At 32.0% G+C, this 12,225-nt stretch overlaps 3 protein-coding genes across 3 annotated transcripts; 2 read left to right on the top strand and 1 right to left on the bottom strand.

The window, feature by feature from the left end:
* Window positions 1–3,840: 3,840 nt before the first annotated feature.
* B0T23DRAFT_376042 (uncharacterized protein) lies at window positions 3,841–4,821 on the bottom strand. Its single transcript, XM_062836927.1, has one exon. It carries the CDS (start codon window positions 4,575–4,577, stop codon window positions 3,987–3,989), a length of 591 nt encoding a protein of 196 aa, XP_062693617.1. The 5' UTR covers window positions 4,578–4,821; the 3' UTR covers window positions 3,841–3,986.
* Window positions 4,822–4,850: 29 nt separating this feature from the next.
* Window positions 4,851–5,969, top strand: B0T23DRAFT_103268 (uncharacterized protein). The gene is made up of 2 exons (XM_062831731.1): window positions 4,851–5,335; window positions 5,402–5,969. Exons 1-2 carry the CDS (start codon window positions 5,124–5,126, stop codon window positions 5,790–5,792), a joined length of 603 nt encoding a protein of 200 aa, XP_062693616.1. The 5' UTR covers window positions 4,851–5,123; the 3' UTR covers window positions 5,793–5,969.
* A 264-nt stretch (window positions 5,970–6,233) lies between these two features.
* Window positions 6,234–6,677, top strand: B0T23DRAFT_313028 (uncharacterized protein; the record flags this gene model as incomplete). Its single annotated transcript, XM_062834720.1, is given in 2 exon segments — window positions 6,234–6,272; window positions 6,285–6,677. The coding sequence occupies 2 exon segments, from the start codon at window positions 6,234–6,236 to the stop codon at window positions 6,675–6,677; spliced, it is 432 nt and encodes a 143-aa protein (XP_062693615.1).
* Between the last annotated feature and the right edge of the window lie 5,548 nt (window positions 6,678–12,225).

Here is a 12,225-nt window from a genome sequence, read left to right as displayed (position 1 = left end):
ATCGCCAATTATTAGAAATAATATATAAAACTCATTACTTATTTAACTAACTTTATATATTTACAATTACTAATACTTCTAAGTTAAGGGCTATATTAAGCGTAGGGACTCCACTTAATAGTAGTAATATACCTACGCCGGCGCTATCCTAAATAGAAAAAAACAATAAAAAATTAAGCAAAACTAATAATAGAACATTACAACCGAATATACATATTACAATACATTATAAAACATTTACAAAGGAATATAGCTTACCAATTAACTACAACACATTAACAAGCGAGGACATACATTAGTAAATTGAATATTAACTCTAGGGTTATAGTAGCTAGGGTTATAAGAACTCTACACACAAAATTTACACTACACTATTATATAATTATAGTACCTAAATATATTAAAACCGCGGCGAATATATATAGTATACAATAGAACGGCAATATCTAAATATTATTAGTATTTATTATATTCTTAAACATTTTTTATTAATAATTTTATTTAGACAAGTATTTTAAAAGGAGAATATACAAAACTAATTATTCTAACGTCGAAAAGGTATTGTTAATAAAAATAAACTTCTAAAAGATAATACGCCTTATCCTCCTTAATACCTACGAAGATACTAATCCCGAATTAATTATATAAATAACGGAACTATACTATAAATACCCTATTCTATTTAATAGAACCCTGTCGTACTTAAATTATAATAAAATATAAAATAAGAAAGAGGAATTAAAATACAATATCAATATACTTCAAACCGATCCAAACCACCTATCGCTAACCGCTATTAATAGTATTCCGGTAAAAGAATTAAACCTTATTACATATATCGCCAACGAAGGTTAGCCGTTACTAGGCTTCGCTATAATTGATTATATAACGGTTATATAGATTAAATTGTTGTAATATATTTATTAGTACGATTATAGTACGCTATCCGATTACTTACCGGTTTTTAACGAATATAAGAAGATCCAGTTCTCGTGCAAACTAACCTTTATAAATAAGTACGTACTTCGAATCCCTACCTTATTTTTAGTAATTATAATACTTCTATTAATATTTAGCGATTATACCCAATACCGACATATATTTTACTACTATTTTTCACTTTAATTATCCTTTATTCCTTTAATTAATATATTTCTATTAATCCAAATATATTATTTATTATATTAATTAATTCTATATAAATAAGAGCTACTTTAATATTAATATACCTACGCGTTGTTGGATATTATATAAGCGAAAACCTAGTATCTATATATGCTAAAATCCTATATAAAATATATCGAACGTACCCTATTATTTCCCTATATTCGTGTGCTTTGCGTATTGTATATTATAGTCCAATTCTAATTTTATAATTAAATATATCGACCGACTCCAAATACTTCAATATTTATTTAATAGCGTATATAATGTGCGATAATATATTAATAACTATATTTCGTAATTTTATTATAAATATTAGTAATTTAACGATAGTTAATATTACTACCTACTACTATTTAAGAAGTGTAGTAAACGGTATAGGGCGATTAATAATATATTAATAATTTCGAAATTGGTAGTACTTTAAATTACCGGTTTAAATTCAGCTGTAACAACTATATTAAATTTATTTACTATTATAATAACGAGAGTTAAAGTGAGTTTTATATTGGCCGTATCGAGTATATATTTGTTATAGATTATTATAGAGTTAAGTATATTTTCGCTTTCGTTATACTAATTAAGTATATTAAAGTAAAGTAACTGCTTTTAGACCTTAAGATTATAGAGGAGATCCCAAATAAGCCTATCATTATTAGTATTTCGGTAATTCGCCCTATTTATTTATATATAGTTCGTATAGAAGGAGTAAGAGTGGTTGCAGTAGACTAGGATATATATACGCTCTAATAATAATAATAGTACTTATAGCCTAGCGATATCCAATTACTATATAATTAATATTAATTATAGTATTCCTAAGCGAAGTAATATTTGTAAATATATATTAGGAATATATTAAGTATATAAGTTTACATCCGTAAGTTCCTTTATTAAGTGGTTGTACTATATTAACCTAATTACTTATATATAGCCAACGGCGTACAATAATAATATAACGTACAATAATAATACTAATATAATTATAACCTTCTTTATCTGTACTTGAATAACCGATTGCTGTAAGTCCTCAAATATTAATTAGTAAATTATATACTAACGTATATTTAATATAGGAGAAATCTTTAATCCAATATTTTCTAGAGCGGACCAGTATATACCCTATATATTTATACTAATAAGTTATTTCTATTTATTTTACCCGTTTATAGTAAAATAGATAGTCGTATACTAACCTAATATATGTTAACCCTAGGTATAGAAATAGGCAGTTCAAATATATAGCCCGTACGTACTATATAATATACTACGATTATTTATACTACTAATTTCAATTAATTAATTTCTTTATTTCTCGTCTCTTATTTCTATTATTACCTTTATTTATATTCTTACAATACATATTCACAATAATCGCTTTTCTTATATTCTTACAATACATATTCACAATAACCGCCTCTATACCTTCTTTTCTATATATAATAAACAACTAATAAAAATAGCGAATATTAACTTCAATTTAATATATATTAATTAATATAACGGCGGGCATTTACCCGTATTATATAGCGACCATCCGTATAACGGCAGGTATTTAATCCGGTATACGACCGTACGGTGTATAACTATATAGTATACGACCGTACAGTATATAAGTACGCTAATATAAGTATTTAATCTGGTATATAACTATATAATATATAGCCACGTTGTTGGATTAATACGTACTCTAAAAGTACAACCGCTATTATAGTCCGTATATAGAAGCGTAACTATAAGTATAAATTGGGTACGCGGTTTAGAAGTATAATTACTAGCGTGGTCCGTGCGCGGGATTAGGGTTGCGGATTAGGGTTGCGGGATTGGGGCTGGGGCTGGGGTTGGGGTTCGGGGTTTGGACGGAATGTAAATTACTAAATAAAATAAACTTAGGTACCGTACGTATAGCTATAAACGTAATAACCCGCCTCCTATCTATATATATAGTCCGTACGCTCGCGTTATTACAGGCCCGGCAATCCTAACACACGCTTTAACACGTTTTCCAGCGGCCTAGGTCCCAAAAATCGGAACCCGAGGATTTAACTAATTAGAAGCTCTGCTTAATCGTCTAGACCAGACAAGATCGTCTGGACCAAATAAAATTGTCTAGTCCAGTTTGCTAGACTGCTTTAAGTATTAAGGCTAGTCTAGGCCCCCCCTATCTGCGCTAGATTACCTGCCTATATTTCCGCTGCGGTATTTAAATATAAATTTAATAAAAAGAGGATAATCTCTCTCCTTTTTTTATTATATTAGATTAATCCCTATAATATTATATAAAAGTCGGTTATTAATTCCGAACTATAATATTAAAGTATAAATTATTTAATATTAATGTACATAAATACTTTCTAAAAATTTAAATATAAAATACTTATTAATATAAAGATTATTAATATATTAATAAATTATAGAATATTGAAATTTAAAAACCTAAGTATTATTATAACCCAATCTTAATTAACCTTCTTTATTTAATTAATTATTAAACAAAACAAACTTAATTTCTTAAATTAGAAATATTTAATAAAGAGAAGTATTAAATTAATAATTTACTTACTAAATTTTTTTATAAATATTAATTATAAACTATTATTCCTCCAAAACCGGCGGCTTTCTAAGCTTAGAATATTAATACTTTATTATATCTACTAAGTAGCTATAGTACTACTTTTTAAATCTTTCTTATTATATTAGACCTTCTTAAAGTAAATATAACTTTAGAGAAGAAGTTCTTTACCTTATTATCCCCATTGCTTACCTACGTACAAGGTGATGTAGGGGTCTACTTCTATAATTATATTTTACTGTCGGCCAGTCTAGCCGTTGGTGTATCTTAGAAGGTCTTCGGCAGTTGTGTGAGCTTGAGGGGAAAGGTTCGTATTGTAGGAGTCGGCACGAGTGAGAAGTTGTAGGGCTTTTAAGTCGGGGCACTCCTTCGCCGCTTTTTCCGATGCGTCAGCTGAAAGAATCTTGAGCGCTTTCGGCTTGCCGTCTTTGGTATCGCGACAGAGCCAGACGGTGCCATAGCCGCCACGACCGAGCTTGTGGAGGACGCGAAAACGTGACGGGTCAGAGAGGGGACCGAGGGTGTCGCCCAGGTGAACGGGGTGAAAGCCGCCGGGGCCATAGTCGTCAAGAGACTCAATGGGAGTAGTGAGGTGGTCGCTGTCCAAGTCAAAGTATTCTAGCTCTGATGAGTCGGACTTGGTGTCGTCGTCGACATCTTCGTGGGCTTCGTCATCCACCTTGACATGGTCTTCTTGTGGGCACTCTGGAGGACAGTCGTCGGGCATGGCGACGAAGGAGGTGTTGCCGTTTCTGGGGGGCGACGGCGCGGGAGGTGGGGCAATTGGATCGCTGGCGATAACTTGTGTTTTCTTGTCGTTTTCCATCGTGTCCTTCACCATCTTGTCGATGCTTGTGATGGTAGCTGCGATGCGTGCCTGCGATGATGCTGCGGCGACTTCTGTTGGCTTGTCAAGAAATGCAGGTGGCAGGAAGTGGTCGAGATTGGCTTCTACAAAACGAATTGGTCAAATAGCAAAGCGTCGGCAGTCGCCAATGGCGATGGTGGAGACTGGCTGCGACCTGGACGGGGCAGATTTCAGGTGAACAGTCTCAACATTCACGGGCCACTTCGTTTGTTGTTTGTGCCAAGGTTTGGTGTTCGGCGAACAAAGCATGTGCCGTGGCTTTCTGACAAGCAAACTGTTTGCACTCTGTGGCTGGAGAGAATTGAGGCTCAGGCCAGTACGTACCATCCAGTCTCAAGTCAATTCTTTGTTGAACCTTGGGAGGCAGGAACGTCCAATCCTCCAGAAGGGTCGGTAACCGGATGGTCGTGTCCGTGACTCCTTCCTGTCTATCGCCAGTCTGCGTGGTCTCATCACGTTATCCATCCCCTCGAATTTGCTACAATAAATCCACTGTAGCACGGTCATCCCCGCCATCAGATGCTTCGTGTTGGCATTCTCACGCTCGACGTCTGCCGTGATACCTGTCATGACTACTGGAATCACCTCCTACTAAACTTCCTTTCTGACGGTGGCGTTGCGACTATACGGACATATAATACACGATTGTCAATGGCCCAGCGTGATTCAATCCAGCATGTTTTTTGTCTGTTGCCAGAAATTCCGAACATGGAAAAATGTCCAGTTTTCTGGTAAGCACACCATCACAAACATTACATGCAAACTACACATCAAATCTGATATAATATCCAACACAGTCCCCTGCCAGATACCCCCAAGGAGCTTTCTAGAGCAGTGTTCTCTTGGCTGCGCATCATATATCTCTCTGCTATATTTCTGTGTCACTTTCATGAATTTACTCCTCATTCTCGGTTAAGCATGGACCGTGAAGATAGAATCGCCGTTGCGCAGGTGAAGAACCTTTGCCAGTCCCTTCACCATCACCGGCCTAAGATGCGACATTCTTCACTCTGCCAGCTCTTTGATCTGCTATTCTTCATGTCACCAGCCCGGCGTCTACGGGCCTTGATGGAGCAGGCTCAGATTCAAGGTTCTGTCCCGTCAAGGTCAGATGTGTTGCCTGAGCAACACCAAGGTTTACTACACCAACCTGTCAACCCACGCAATTCACTCCTATACTCCAGGTGAATTGACCACAGGTTCCAGGAAACAAATATTCATTCCCGCTACAGGATAAAAGCCTGCTCTCAACGCTCTCCCACTTCTTCCCAAAACACCCTTTCTCCTCCAGCCTTCGACCATCAGCAGAAGCCTCCCAGAATATCTACGACCTCAAAGCGCCTCCAAGCCTCAGATATCAACCAAGTTAGACATTTCTCGTCTTCGTCTTCAACTTCCTTCGTCTTTCTTTTCGACATTCGTCGTCTCAGTCTTCTACAATACGTCTTCCTCTGCGACCTTCTTCCTCGACCTCTTCGACATTCTTCGCTTTCCTTTTCGGCCCTCTTCGTCTTCATCTTCAACAACAACTACAAACCCCATTCAGCAACCAACACATATTCTCGACCTCAAAGTCACACATCCGCCCCAAGGCCTTACGAAAGTCAACCACACCTCGCCTAATCCACAATGCCACCCACCGGTCCGTGGACACTCAAGAACGGAAAGGTTCCAGGTTAGGACTCTTGGCGTCGTGCCCGCGAGCTGAAACCCAACAGCCACGTTAGGTTTACACCTGGTGATACGCTCGAAGGTAACGGGATTGACCTTCGCAGCATCCTGCAAAGAAAAGATGTGGGCTTCGCCGACAGTCATGAAGCCCGATCAATCTTCAGCCCGCAGGATTACGGGTTTGAACAGGATCCAAACATTATATGGATCCAGAACCCAACCAGGACCTTTAAAGACGAGCAGGGAGCACAATTCAGCCAATTACAGTCCATCATCCGGGACCGCCTTCGCAACTTGAACTACGACTACGCTGTGGTGCGGGCCGGTCCCCACTGCACTCAGAACCAGTATAACGAGCTGGGGACGGTGCTAAAATATACGAACGGCTGGACTGGCCGATAGCAAAATATAATTATAGAAGTAGATTCCTATATTACTTTGTACGTAGGCAAGCAATAGGGACAGCGAGGGGCGGAGCTTCTTTTCTAAAGTTATATTTACTTTAAGAAGGTCTAATATAATAAGGAAGACCTAAATGAGTAGTACTATAGCTACTTAGCGGACGCGACGAAGCGTTAATATCCTAAGCCCGGAGAGCCGCCGGCTTTAGAAGAATAGTAGCTTACACCTAATATTTATAAAAAGACTTAGTAAATAAATTATTAGTTTAGTATTTCTTTTTATTAAGTATTTCTAATTTAAGAAATTAAGCCGGTTTCTTTTAATAATTAGTTAAATAAAGAAGGTTAATTGGAATTTGGTTATAATAGTACTTAGGTTTTCAAATTTCTATTATAGGGATACACCGTTAGGTATAAGATATAATATGCGTTGTTGTACGAGGGAAGCGGAAAAGGTGTGTGTAGCCAAGGTAAGATATAGGGTATAGGGTAAATTTATAAATAGATCTACTATGTGACCTCTTGCCTATAGTAAACCTAGTGCTATAGTATTAGGTATAATAGATGTACTAGCTATAGTACGACTAGTATAGGGTATGTGATTTAGCCTTGTAATACTACCCCCTTACAAAAGAGTTCCCCGTTTATAGAAAGAGAATTATTAAATATATTACTTTATCCTCCAATTCTATTAAAGTAAGCCCGCCCAAAGCTACCGAGGATACGTCCAATTAGAAAATAATAAAAAATTTTAGCGCCCGTACTAAGACGGGAGGCCGTTTAGTATTCCAATTCCCGCCCAAAGGTAAAATACTAATTAAAATATCGCTAATAATATAGGGTAGTTCGTTTATTCTTTTTTCGTTTTCCTTGTATGTTCTTCTTTTCCTTGCTATAGGCTCTTGCTTTTAAATAATAGGTGGAGGTATCTAGGCCTTAACTTATTGCTTAATAAGGAGTAAATTTATTATATTAGTCGGATGGGACCCTAGGAATATAATAAGTAGAAAGGGGATATAAGGAGGAGATCCCAACTAAAAAGAGAGAGGAAGGTAGGGACTCTAAACTAAACTAAACAATATTTATCCTCGATAATAGACTAAAGAATCCCGCTTCTATACTATAGAATTACTATCGAACGCCCTCGTAATAGTAAATTTAATAACCCTTTTATAAAAGAATTAACTCCTAAACCTATTTAACTAATTTAAGATTAATAAGGAGAATTTTATCCTTCTCGTTAGTCTTTGGTAGTAGTTAATAAATTGTAACTTTACTACTCTATCTCAATTCCTAAGGACGAAAGCCATATTCAACTCCGGATTTACTCCTTACTATATTTAAGTATAGTAGAGTATTTTTTATATTAGTATAGTTTTTACTCTATTTTAAATAGTAATAAGGACGAAATTAAATTTCAAACTCCTAACTAAATTGGTTAATACGAATTTAAAAAGTTCCTAGAGAGGGATTCTTAAAAACGTAGAGGTTAACCTCGAAAACCTTAGAATACTAATTCGAGTACTAGGAGTTAAATAGTAAAGAGTTAGTTAATTCTTCTAATAAAGGAGCCTCTTATTTAATTTAATAGAGACTTTAATTCCGGACGTATCCGGATTTCCGCCTTATTAATTAATCTATAATCTACCGGTAATAGACTATAAATACTTTAAACCGCTATATTTATAAAATTAAAATAAAAACCCTTTACTTTATAATTTTAGGACTAATTATAATAAAAAAAAAGATAAAATTAAATTAGAAAAACCCCGAGTAGTACCTAGGAAAAAAGATTAGATAAAGAATAATAATCGAAAAGAGGGTCAATATAAATTTGCCCCTTACTAAGTAATATTCGGTATTTAAATACTTATACGCTATATATAAAGTTAGTACTTCAAACTATTAAAATTATTATAGAATTAATAATTATATTATTCCATTCTTTACTTAGTATCTTTAGAGCAATATAAATAATATTTTATAAAGTTAACGAAGTAGGCGAGGAGGTAATATTAGCGATTTTAATTCGCCGGTTATACTGCTCGTTTAACCCTTAGATATTAGTACCTATATAAAACCCTGAAAATCAATTATTATAGTTATTAAAGTATTTATATAAAGAAGAAAGAATTAAAAAAGAGTATTAAATTAGTTCCTTACTAAAGAAGAAAGAAAAAAGTATTACTTTTTAATACTAATATTATAAACTATAGATTCCTTACTAAGATCCCTATAGATTTAAATTAATTATTATATTTAATATTAGTAGTGCCCCTATTAATAAGATTCCTTCGACCGATATTCCTATTCATTTGGGTAAAGTATCCCTTAACGTTATTACCACCCTCCTTACAAATAACGCTACTTTTATTTAAAAAATTCTCTTAAAAAAAAAGTTCGATGGAAAAAGAGTTTTTAAATATATTGAATTATTCGAGGAAGAAATCGGTATTTATAATTTTAGAAATAACAAGTTTAAAATTAATACTTAGTTTTAGTAGTATAAGAAGGAGCCTAGGGACGTTAGTAAAGGTCTCTTTTATAATTTTAAGGCTAAGGATACTACTATTTAGAAGGAGTTTACTAAAAGATTTAAAACTATTTATAGAATAAAGGATCCCGAGTAAACGGATAGTATATTTACTACCCTAAAGAAGTTCTATATTAAACGCATTCTTTATTAGATAAATAAGATCGTCGATACTATTTTTACCTATTCGGTACTATTTATTTATTAAAAGGCGTAGAATTAGTATAGTGTTAATTATAATACTATTAAGAATTTCTATAGGAAGTTGTATATTGATATAAAATATATAATTACTACCTTCTTATAGAAATTAAAGGAAGAATTCTATACTATAGAATAGATTAAGTTTTTTTAGTCTTTAAATAAGTTTATAGTAGAATAATTTAATAATATTAATTCTAGTATTTCGTTAAATACTAATAATAATAGTAAGGAAGAGATATTTATTAAAAAGTATAAGTATAAAGTTAAGCGCGTAATTAGTTTAGACAATTCTTCCGAATCCTCTAAGGAAGATACCGGTTCTAAGGTCCCTATTAAGAAGATTATTATAAAGGTGTAGATCCTTATTAAGGCTACCCTAATTTTTAATAAAAAGACTATAGATAATTTAATTAATTGTATAGAGTAATTAATAATTGTCCGAAGTGCTACCTTTGCCCCCTAAGTTTAATAGTAAACCCCTCTCCTTTAATAGTCCGTTCTTTATTAGCCTATTTAATTTACGAATCCCTAAATTAATATTATTTAAATTAATATTTTGTATAGAAGAATTAGGAATAGATAGAGTGCGAAGAGAGACGATAGAAGAGGGTATTAGTAGTAGTACTATTAGTATAATCTATTCGGTTACTATATTTAAGAATATAAATAGAAGGAAGTCGATTATAACTATAGTATTACTAATTAAAAGCCTACTAACCGAAAAAGAAATACGAATGCTATAGTATTTATAAGCTTTAGAATAGATTATAATAATAAGGTTCTTAGGGATATATATTTTCGAATATTTAATTTGGGCCGATTGGGGGATATAATCCATTCCCTTATAACTTTGGCTATTAATTACCTTAATTATTAAAAATTTAAAAAATAGAAATTTAAAGTTTAGCAATAATATAACCCGTAGAATATACTGTTTATTCTAATTTTTAATTTACTTTAGGATCCTAAATAGATTAAATAACGTTGGGATTAAATTTAAATTAAAAATAGTTCCTCCATTATTATTATTAATTGTATTTTAATAGAAATATTTAAAGAACTATATAAAATATCCTTTCTTACCCGAAAATAAATAACTTAAATTTATACGATTATTACTAATTCTAATAAAGCTACTAAATTAAAAGGGTTCTCCGAAATAAATATAGATTAAAAAAAGATTTATACTACTTCTTAGAATATTATAATAATAACCGACGAATTAAAGAGGCTTAGGATTAATAATATAGTACTAGGTTTTATAATTACCCCTCCTTTTATTTTAATCTTTTATCTATTTACTATAGAAGTACTTAAATTAACCCCTAAATAATTTAGGATTATTTTAAATAACGAAATTCAAATATACTTATTTACCCCTATTAATAAAATACTAGAATTATAACCTAAGAAGGTTTTATTCGTACAAAAGGAGGAAGGATTAAATTAAACGTACGTAAAAAATATTTAGGTTTAAAATAATATTTTAAATATAAAGGAAATATACTCTATAGCTATTAAATTTATAAATGTTAAAGTTACTATTACTATTGAAGATATTATTCGAAATAACCCTACTAATACCCTAGCTATTTATAATTAAATTAAATAATTTTCTAGGGTTCCTTATAATAAGGATAGGATCCCTACTATATAATTTAAATACTATAATAGTACAATTCCTAATAATAATTCGGAAATTAATAAATTTATTCTTATTAAGCCCAATAAAGTACAAATTTACTTTATATCTATAGAAAAATAGGAGCCTAGGATAAATATATCCGTAAATTTAATTAAGGTTGCCTCGAGGAATAATAGCCCTATATTTGCCCGGCCGTCCTTAGAAAATAATATTTTTTTTTTATTTAAATAGTATAATATTAAAAATTAGAGAAAGAATAAATTTGCGCTAGTATGTATCGTTTCCCCTCGGAATGTACTAACTTTTACTATAAATTAGATAAAGTTTATTAATAAGTTATTCCTTATAGAAGGAAATACTATGCACTTTACCCCTTTACCTATATTTTATATATTAATCAAATTCTAAGGAGGAAAGAAAATCGCTGCCCTACTAAATATAAGTATTAAGTATAATACTATTTATAAGGTACTAACGGATTTGTTAGGATTTTAAAGTATTACTACGGAAATTTCTAATATTAATAGTAATAGAGGAAGGAAGGGATTTCTTAATAAAATTTGCGAAAAAATTTAACTATTTAATAAAGGATAAAAAATCTATTTTTTTATTATAGAATAAGCCCTACCGAATTATAATATTATTTTAGGGTTACTATTCTTTTAAAATACTAAAATTTATATAAAGTATAAAAAAGGCGGAAGGAATTATATAGTTATAACGTTCGATAGGATAATAATCCGTACTATTCTAATTACTAATTTAAAAATTCTTAGGGGGAAGTAAAGTAATAAGTAGAAGGTTTAATTCCCCTACTATTATAATAACTTCGTATACTAAAGGGTAAGGAGGTAGGCTTAGCGAAGGTTATATAGAAGAAACTACTTTATTAGTAAATTAAAGATAATTATTAGAAAACGTCCTAAAGGAAAATAATAAATGAATTATCCCCCTTAGTAATAAAATAATAGAGGATTTAATAGTCTTTTTAGAAAAAGAATAAAGTTTCTTAATTAGTTTGCAAAGTCCGAATATCTCTCGATAGATTTATTATTATTAGAAGAAATTCTTTTTAAAATTATTAAAGAATATAAATCCGGAGGATCTATTAATAGGGTATTTATTACTACCGGATAATTATAAAGAGAAAAGGGAGGAATTGGAGGG

This window comes from Neurospora hispaniola (genome assembly GCF_033458365.1).
Source record: "Neurospora hispaniola strain FGSC 10403 chromosome Unknown B0T23scaffold_3, whole genome shotgun sequence".
NCBI classification, from domain to species: domain Eukaryota; kingdom Fungi; phylum Ascomycota; class Sordariomycetes; order Sordariales; family Sordariaceae; genus Neurospora; species Neurospora hispaniola.
Note: the sequence above shows the minus strand (reverse complement) of the source record. Positions and strands in the feature narration are given on the sequence as shown.